At 42.2% G+C, this 10,695-nt stretch overlaps 1 protein-coding gene across 1 annotated transcript; it reads left to right on the top strand.

The window, feature by feature from the left end:
- LOC134222124 (uncharacterized) lies at positions 1 to 882 on the top strand. The gene is made up of 3 exons (XM_062701267.1): positions 1 to 147; positions 220 to 614; positions 678 to 882. The coding sequence occupies exons 1-3, from the start codon at positions 1 to 3 to the stop codon at positions 880 to 882; spliced, it is 747 nt and encodes a 248-aa protein (XP_062557251.1).
- Positions 883 to 10,695: the final 9,813 nt, after the last annotated feature.

Below are 10,695 nucleotides of genomic sequence, written 5' to 3'. Positions count from 1 at the left end.
ATGCATTGTTTCTTATTGTTAATCACGTTCTTGTTATACTTTTTGGTGGCCGTAAGCAATGCCACTGATTTTGAAAATCCAAGTAATTATTCTCATGTTCTTGATCAAGGTCGACTCTTGATATATCCTAGTTTAAGCGTCCTACAGGTTGGTTGGTTTTGTCATAATATTGTGCAGTACTTGTGAGCCGCAAGATAAGTTTTACTCTTTTCATTCCAGTTTTCTATGGCCACCGCAACATCAGGAGACTTTTTCGTCCCTAGAAAGAAGTATGCGGTACGACGTTTGGGTATCAATCTTGGGTTCCAGGCTAACTATAACCTTCCGTATCGATTACAAGATTTCTACAAATTTCCAACATGGGCCCGAGCAATGGTTGATGTGGTGAAGGGAAGATACTTACCGACCCAAGTAGTCACAGCAAGAGCTGTTCGGAAGCGAAGCACTGTTCGTCCGCTGAGCGCTGGTGATATCTACACAGCATTAGAAGATATTTTGGAGTTTTCAGGATATGATAAGGACTGTCTTCTTAAAAGCGTTTGCGAGCTGTCACACAGCCCATTTCACGATTTAGAAGAGGATTTGTACGCTGAGATCGTACATTTTTTCTTAACGTAAGACATATTTCATTGGCTAGGCGAAGCATTCAATATTTATATATATATTTTTTTTTTCAGACCATCAGAACACCAAGCTTTTGATGTTTCCGAGCGTAAAATGAAAAGAAAATATGAATTGGCGGAACGTTTCGGGAAAATGGGTGCAGACTGCACAATGATGTATCCCGAATGCAGAAGAAGCTTTTTGATGGACATTTCTGATTTCATAGATGATAATAAAATGGATGCAGCACAGTATTATGTACGGAAGATTGATCTCTGAAAGATATGGAATCCCAAAATCTTACTCCGTACTACAGCAGTGCTGCTGAATGTCAACATTTGAACATAGACCATAACCAGAAAGCCTCCGTTAAATGAGAAACTTTTTTGTCAATGATTCATGACCGACGACCGACTTCATGCTCGCCGTTGCCGTCGCCGTAGCTTAGTGCTGACTGTATGACAACTAAAGTAATATGCATCCCTGGTTATAATCTGATTCTTTGGTTATATTGCAGAAAAACGATCGCATTGATGTACTACCATTTTCATCACATGTTTTTCAATAAGTTCGATCATTGAAATGTGCGAAACAGTCTAACATATAATTAACGTTGCTAATCACTCACGTAACCCTGTTAGACTGTTTGACTGTCGTATACTGCCGTGAATCGCATATCTGTCCTATCTTTGCTGGGTTTCCTATTAATATGGGACAAATATGCGATCCAGGCAGTTCACTATCGTGAATAGCAAGTGAGTTCCATCTGTATATGGCATCGATATACAGATCGCAAAAAATCGAAAATTATCTTATTGGAAGTTAAATAATGAACAAACAAGGATATGCCTTTATCAGACTCTGGAATCTCAGGATGTATTCTGCCTTTTTCAAGGAAAAATTATCAGTCAACCGTTTTCGTTTTGCAAAAAATATCTGTTTCATGGTTTTTGGGCTTCTTGTATGCATCAAGAAACACCAAAAACCATGGAACAGCATTTTTTGCAGATATGTACGTATTCGACATCAACTGTAAGGCCGTCTTTTTTGTCTCGTACTCGAAGTCGAGTCAAGTACGTGACACTGAGACAGCCTAACAGTTGAGGTCGAAATACCTATCGGTAAAGAATACAACGTGGTGGAATTAAATTAACCTTCCTAGTGCATTGGGGTCCATTTCGACCCAAGCACACCCAAAACAATGCTGTAACTTTGTAACGCAACGAGATAAAAATCTGAAAAATTCTGACTTTTCCTAACTTTCGAAAACTAAGATTCCCTGAGAAAATCAGCTTCCAGCGACATCTAGGAGAGGCGCCACAAAAAAAAAGTGACACATTGTGCATTGGGGTCCATTTGGACCCAAGATTTCATCACGATCACAAAAACTCAAATTTCAGCCGATTTTCGATCTTTAGGCACCAAACTGTAGGTTCCTAGAACAAGCTCATGGGGTGATTCATCCAAATTGGCCACTCTAGTCCCCGGGGAACCTGTACTAAAGAGGGACTGTTTGAGCTTCTCAATTTGGCACCAAATTTTCGAGTTTCGTGTTATGAAACATAAAATTGCTTGCAAATATGTGCTCTAATGATCCCAACTGTATTTGCCATATTGTATATGCCATTTCTGGGGAAATTTATCCCTCTAGCGGTCATCGGAAAGCCCTCTGGAAGATCCGGAACTTCCGTAAAATGGACAATTCCAAAAGTTCATCCCAGAGCTTCGCGATTTTTTGATAACCATTCATTCTGGCAAATTTTGGGTACAATCAATAGTAAAAGTCTTCTGTGACCCCCAAATGTCCCAGAAACGGTCCTCCGGAAGATCCGGAATATCCGTAAAATGGCCAATTCCAAAAGTTAATCCCAGAGCCCCGCGATTTTTTGGGAACCATTCATTCTGGCAAATTGTGGGTGCAATCAATAGTAAAAGTCTTCTGTGACCCCCAAATGTCCCACAAACAATGCTCCTGAAGATCCGGAACATTCGTAAAAGTGGCCAATTCCAAAAGTTCATCCCAGAACTTCGCGATTTTTGATAACCATTCTGGGAGATCTGGTTCATTCGCGAAAGTGGTCAATTCCAAAAGTTTATCTCAGAGCATCGCGATTTTTTCGTAACCACCTATCCTGGCGAATTGTGTTTGCAATCAATAATAAAAGTCTTCGGTACTGTACGGTAATGGTACTCCGGAAGATCCGGAACATCCGTGAAAGTGGACAATTCTAAAAAGAATTCACGGAGGAACTTCCGGATTCATACTTTCTTGAGAATTTCTGGAGGAATTCCCGGAGGAACTTTCGGAAGAAGTTCGGTTGAGTTCCCGGAGCACCTCACGAGGAATTACTTGATGAATATTAACTCTAAGAAGAACTTCTAGATGAATGCCTTTAGGAACTTTCCAAAGGATTACTTGATGAACTTCCTAAGGGATTACCGGAGGAACTTATGGACGAACTTCCGGATGAAGTCCTTGAAGAACTTCCAGATGAGCTTCTGGAGAAGCTTCGGAGGAATTCAAGGAGGAACGCCGCCACGCAGCCGTCACTGGCTAATGATGATCTGTTACGGTAACTGTTGGATTTGGCCTCTTTTACGGATGTTCCGGATTTTACGAAGGAATTTTTATTATTGATAAGAAAATTATTTTGAGCTATCAGTGGAATGTCTTTACTTGTCATCAGACGAGTTTGTACAATTCCATTCAGTTGCACACTTGATTGTACCTTTCACAGATACGTTTTCGATTTTAACAGTAAGGCCGTCTTCAATGTCTCGTACTTGACTCGATTTTTATTATTGTCATTGCATATCACGGAGGATTTTCGATATTGATTGCATACATAATTCACCCATGTGAATGAAAGCGAAAATTAGCAAAGCTGTGGGATGAACTTTTGGAATTGATCATTTTCACTGATATTCCTGATCTCCCGGAGGACGGTTTTGTGGACATTCAGACGTCATAGAAAATTCCAACTATTGATTGCACAATCACTTCCCCGCTATGGATGTTTTCGAAATAAAATGTGGAGTTCTGGTGTAAACTTCAGGAATTACTTGTCATAACAGGAATTAATAATTAATTGCATATTATTCGGCAGCTCGGCCGTACGAAAACCATTTTTTTGTTAAATATCTTGGCTGTGCATATGCACAGCATATGTTTCGAAATGGACAAATTGATATGAAATTTGCGAAAAAGAATCCACGTGTCTTGGAGGGACTCGAACCCTCAACCTCCTACTCTCTAGATAGGCGTGATAACCCCTACACAACAAGACCACTTAAAGGTCACGTTTGCGGAAAAGCCATCAGAATCAGTACCAACCTCCACCGCGGTTAGCTCTCTTTTTTGCAAATTGAATATCTTTCGGATGCTTGATTTGCCCAATCTCCACATTTGCTTTACTGTTGTATATCCACAGCCAAGCGAGTGCACATTGTTTAGAGGATCGCACTCCATGCCCCCCAGCAACGGACTGGGCGGGACGGTATAGAATGCGAATTCAATCGCACTCTGCTGTGCCAAAGGCTTGCTTGGCTAAAGCATTTGATGAGTTTGATTGCCTTTACGTAAACGGTCGCGTGTACTCAGACGACTAATGACGGTGAAAGACCGACACTTGATTACAATTAATTGCATATTATTCGGCAGCTCGGCCGTACGAAAACCATTTTTTTGTTAAATATCTTGGCTGTGCATATGCACAGCATATGTTTCGAAATGGACAAATTGATATGAAATTTGCGAAAAAGAATCCACGTGTCTTGGAGGGACTCGAACCCTCAACCTCCTACTCTCTAGATAGGCGTGATAACTCCTACACAACAAGACATGCACAGCCAAGATATTTAACAAAAATGGTTTCCATGCACGTGAGCCTGAAAAATTTGCAAGGCAATCAGAAAATTCAGTCCCCTCAGGCCAAACGATCTTGTTTCTGAAAACTCTACTGCCGCATACTGCAGCCAGATATTTGGCAAAAAAAAAAATTATGCAATTTTAGCGGATGTCCCAAATTTCCCGGTGAACCGGAGCCGTTGACACTGTTTTCTAAAAAAATTATAATACTTACTAATACTAATTATAAACTTTTGGTAGGTTACAGAGGACTTTCACTATTTACTCCACATACAATATACCGTTACTACATGAATGCTAACAAACATGTTCAGCTCTGGGATCAACTTTTAGGATTAACCTATTTTACGGATGTTTCGGACCGTATTGTGGTCATTTCGGGTCACAATAGACTTTCGCAATTGATTGCATAATCAATTCGCTGATATGATCAGTTTCGAAAATTTGCTTTGAGATGAACATTTGGAATTGGCCACTTTTACGAATGTTTCGGATTTCCCGGAGGCCGTTTGTGGTCATCTCAGCAGACTTAAACAATTTATTGCGTATACAATTTGCCTATATGGATGGTTACGAATAAAATGGCAATGCTCTGGAATTATTTTGTGGTATCGGCCCCTTTTGGGAGCGTTTGCGGGTCGCAGAAGACTTGCACAATTGATCGCACAGGCAATTCGGTTATGAATAAATTGCGAAGCTCTGAGATTTATTTTTGAAATTGGCCACTTTTACGTATGGTCCGGATCTTTCAGATGACTGTTTCGGGAGCCTTTTGGGATCACGGAAGACTTTCACTACTGATCGCATTCATTATTCGTCAGGATGGATGATTATTAGGGATCTTGGCATATTTATAGACTCTAAGCGTACGTTCATTGACCATTATAATACTATATTATAAACAAAGCTAATAATATGTTAGGATTCATAAAAAGGTTTGGCTACAACTTTCACGATCCATACACTATAAAAACATTATATATCGCTTATGTCAGATCGACACTTGAATCTCAAGTATTTGCGGGTACGTCGGGGGTGACTGCTCCAACGGAGCAGACACAAAAACAGGGGAGACAGTCTCCAGGGGATGAGCTCCCTGGGGGCCGCTTCAAAACGCGGGGGGTTACTACCCCGAACAAGGATAGTGGGGCTGGGAAGCTGAACCCCGGCCAGGTACCTCCAAAACCGGGGGAGGAAGGACCTGGAAAGGTCCGTCCACTCAGGAAAGACGGTGGTAAGGGGTTACGGCAGGCTGAAAGTTCTCAGCCGCACCAGACCAGGGAAATAGAGGGGGATGACGCCTCCTGGACCCTGGTCAAGAACAAGAGGAAACCGAAGACGTCAAGGGCCGAAAAGAAGGCCCATGCGAATGAGGGTAGCAAGAAGTCTAGGGTAGGCGCCAATCGCTCCAGGGGCGATGCCCTAGTCATCACGGCGGACGAGGCTAAGTACTCGGACATTTTGAAGGCGATGAGGAGTGACGTCAAGCTCGGTGAACTCGGCGCCGACGTACGTCGAATAAGACGTACCCGGATGGGCGAGATGATCCTCGAGCTGAAGCGGGGCGTCTCGCAAAAGGGCGCCGCCTACAAGAAGTTGGCGGAGGAAGTTCTAGGGCACTCACTACGGAGGTGAATCTAAGGGTTAAAGACCTCCCTAGCAGCACACATATTCCATAGAGGTTACAGCAACTCATATGTGACCAGATTTAGTCGCAATCAAGTTGCTGCAACCAGATTTGCCTGACTTGTGCTGCTCGGGCTGGACGAGATCACCGAAGTCGAAGAGCTCGTCACGGCACTGCGGCGACAGTGCGAAGTGGAGACGCCCACCGCAGCCGTTCGGCTACGGAAAGGTCCGGCAGGGACGCTGGTAGCATTGGTTCGGCTATCTGCAGCGGACGCCTCCAAGGTAGTCAAGTAAGGGAGCGTCAAGGTGGGATGGTCGGTATGCCCTGTGGGCATATACGAGCAACCCGAAGTTTGCTTCAAGTGCCTGGAACCGGGGCACAAGCAATGGGACTGCAAAGGCCCTGACAGAAGCAATCTCTGCCGACGCTGCGAATTGGAGGAACATAAGGCACAATGCTGCACGAACCCTCCCAATTGTTTGATTTGTTCCAGCAAAGCTGTGAACAGCAAGCACCCCATGGGGGGTTCGATGTGCCCGGCGTTCAAGCGTGCTGCAAAATCACAGTGCAGGTAACGCAGCTGGCTTGCTCGGCCTCGCCCGAGTGTTTGGTGTGCGCAGGTTTAGAGGAAACGGCGGAACACGTGTTGTTCGTGTGCTCACGTTTTCGTGCAATGCGTGACCACATGTGGTCTGGACACTACCCCGGACAATCTAGTTCGGAGGATGTGTAAAGATGAAGTTGGCTGGAACGCCGTTTTATCGGCTATCGCCCAAATCGTCTCGGAGCTACACAGAAGGTGGCGCGTGGACTGAAGGATGCCCAACAAACAACGACAAGCTACAAACAAGCATCTAGGTTGAATTATTGTTTATTTGTGATCTTTGTAGCTGAATAAAATGGATGCTGAATAATTTGCTAGACAGATTCCATTTCAGTATTTAATCTAACTAATATTCGACATGGCCTATTTATTTGTTTACTACCTTTATTTGAAGTCGAACTTACGTTTTCGTTTAATCACATTTCAGCACATTGGGGAAGTTTAACAATGTACTGAACTTATTATTTTTAAAGTTCTCTGTTCGACTATGATGTGATGCTCTGAAAGGGTGGTCGAATTGAGTTTGAATAGTAAGTTAATAAGCAGGCATTAGACATCCTTCTTTACCTTTGTCCTTCTTAACCATTGGATTTCACATTTATCTGATCTATCGCACAGTGGGAAAAAACATGCTTTTTCAGTTTGAGAGAAAATCTGGATTCTAGATCTTTAATTTATAGAAAAATAATGATTTATTTTCAAGACATGCTTTTTATTTTCGTGATTTATTAAACTGTCGGAGATTATAACGAACGAAACTGCTGGAGCAATAAAAAAAATCATGCATTCATGCGAAACTAAATTTACTAAAAGCCGGACATAACCCGTTGAATAACATCGGAAAATTATTGAATCTTTGATGTGTGGAATCCCAATATTATCGCATGGATGTTGATCTTTATTGCTACGAAATTGGAATAATCTTAGCATTTGACAATCATATCGCAACCGATTATCAAGAGATTCTGGGGAAGGCCGAATATACATTGATTTTATTTTCATAAATCCATAAATAGCATTAGGGACGGATTTTATTTTATCGTTTATCGACATTATTTTTACGTATTTTTCCTAGTGTGCGATGGTTGTGACTGGCTGAACAATGGTTGAAATAAAAATCTTGTACAGTTATTAACAAACTGTAGTTTGACAGATCGACTTATTGAATAAGAGTCCAATTATGATTCATATTCAGCAATAAGATTATTTATGTTATGCACTGAGTGAGCCATATCTAACAAATCAAGGATGGCGCGGATGACAACGTTACCGGCGGATGATCAAATGACAGCAGTTCGAGAGCCGATTTAGGAAAATTTTAAAATGATTACATATATGAAAATAGCAATTGCTTCAAAATACGTTCATTGGAGATCTTACTGATGTTACCTTCTATGCGTTATTATTTTCGAAGAATTCACATGTAGCTGAATTGAGGCTTAGTAAAATGCTTATTAAAGGGTTAACGAATCAGTTAATAAAGTAGTTTTTCAAAATGAGATGTTGTAGTTGTATAACTTCGCCAAAATTGTGTGAACAAAGCTTGAACAGAAGTTGTGATAAGAAATAGTACAGACATTATTCAACACAGCGCTGAATTAAATCATCACACTGATGTTAGTTCAACTAGTGAATGTTTGTTGGGTGGCTAGTTCAGGCGCAAATAAGAGGTGGTCCAAGGGATCGGAGTCGGCTTCATGGGTCATACCGGTGGTCATGCTCTGTGGTCGAACTCGATCCTTTTATCGAACAAGTGGCCACGCGAAGAACAACATGGTATCGTCGCTTTCGCGGCGTCGGTCAACCGGGCGGGTTCCGAGCCCGAGGACGGAAAGGGGTCCTCGTCAAGGCTGGGGCAGGCCTAGGCACCGCGCCTGCAAGTCCCTCTGAGTGCTGGCGAATAGGCCCTATCGCAGAAAGGTCAATTTGGGGTGCACGCGGCATCATCATTCTTGATACCAGTCGTGCAGAGGGAAGCAGGCGCGAAGTCGACCCTTCCCACCTTCCGAGGACATAGGGCGTGGTAAGGCCACCTGGAAAGCCGGCAACGCGCTGGCACGATATCATGGTGTTCTTCTAAAAAAGCGATTTACGATGTTCGGTGCTGCAAGGACACGCAGCTAACCTCGAGGGTGCGTTGTGCACTGCCCCCCCTTTGAAGCATTACTTTCTGGTTGTACCGAAGGGACCATGGGCTTGGCGGCAATAGAAACGATTTAGCGGGTCGGGGGTGTAGTCCTGCCTCCCTCGGTGATCCCTAACCCCGCACTTCCTGGTCAACCCAGGATGTCTGTTGAGCAGATTCCCCCTCCATTGCTTAGGAAGAAAAAAAAAACCAATGACTATTAAATTTGGACATGTAGCTTTATCGCGTTTGAGCAAACTGAAAATCATCATCTTAGATTTTTTCAGATTGAGGGCCAATAGGTTGTTTTCCAGATAAGCAGAGATAAGCTTCATGTCTTGGACCATATCTTGAACCACCTTTTCCGCGTTAGGGCCTTTCAAGGAAATAGCGGTGTCATCCTGCACAGTTTTTTTGATCCATAGTACACGAAATTTCGTCAATTAGCTCTAGTACCGCAACCTCAGTTGAAGCTCTTCGTCTGATTCCGAACTGATGTTGATAGAGCATACCAGTAGAATCAAGAAAGTTGTTGGGTCGCATGTATAATACCTTTTCAAATACCTTATTAATAGCAGGTTATACTGAGATGGGTCTATAGTTGGTTGCATCCATGGGATTTCCTCCTTTAAAGATGGGATAAACCAGCGAACGTTTCAGTCAATCTGGATAGTTCGTTCCGCAGATGCTGTCGTTGATGTATTGAGCTAACACACCAGAAAGAACTAGAGAATGTTTCTTTAAAGCTGCAACAGGAAATCCGTCAACTCCTGTTGCTTTTGTTTTATCCAGGTTGCTTATTATAGTAACGATCTCCGCTGCAGATGTTGGTCTGAGAAACATCGAAATGCTACAGCTCACTATTGTGTTGAATTTATGTATATCGCCATCAGTTTTCAAGCTGCGTGCTAGATGCTCCACGACCGTCGAGAATAATGTGTTAAACGCATAGCCTACCTTCGCAGGATCCTTATGTTCTGTTCCATTGATTCGCAGTTGAATATTGTTACATTTCTTTACTTTGTTTCCGATCAGCTCATTATTTTTTCAGAGATCCTTTGGATTATTTGTTGATAATAATAATACGCTGACTTGGCCTTCGTTTTACAATCAGCTAGTTCCTTATTATGGTATTATGGAATGGTCCAGAAGCAGTTTCAAATGTTGGTCATGACGATTCCGCTTCCATTTCTTATAACGCTTGTTTGACTTTCTACTACTCAGATCTTTTATTTCTACATTGAACCACGGACAGCAGTTATTTTTAACTTTGATTTCAACAGATATAGTTGTTGAATTCATTAGACGAAGGTTAGCGTAATGATCCGTTATTGTTAGTAGGCGATCATTGGGGGACATCACATCAAAATCCGTTGAATTTAGGAACAATACAAACTGTTCATTTAGAGACGATGATAATCTGTAAGCACTTTGGTGAATACCCGTGTTTCTTTGCTTACTTTAACTTGGAACTGTGTCGAAATATATCGAGATCACTTAAGTTGCAATCCAGGTTATAGTTGTAAATTTGATTACAGTGTTCCTAATTAACGATTACATGGTCTAATACGTTGTTACTTATTGGTCGAGTCACATCAGTGTTACATACAACCATATTGTATGATGCAAGGAGCTGCAGATACGCTTGAACACCTCTTGATGCGGTATTATTGATCGGTAGATTCATGTTCCCCAATACGAATTGTGGTGTCCATGGATCTGAAGAAGCAATAATGGTTTCCAACCATGTGACTAAACGACAAAATTAGTAATCTGGCGGTCTATAAAATCCATGTATGAAGAATTGTTAAGCTTCGACAATCAGCTTTAGACCTATGTGATGGCATCCCTCGTCAATTGAATTT

Source organism: Armigeres subalbatus, chromosome 3 (genome assembly GCF_024139115.2).
Source record: "Armigeres subalbatus isolate Guangzhou_Male chromosome 3, GZ_Asu_2, whole genome shotgun sequence".
In the NCBI taxonomy this organism is placed as follows: Eukaryota; Metazoa; Arthropoda; class Insecta; order Diptera; family Culicidae; genus Armigeres; species Armigeres subalbatus.
This window is presented reverse-complemented; position numbering and strand designations above follow the sequence as displayed.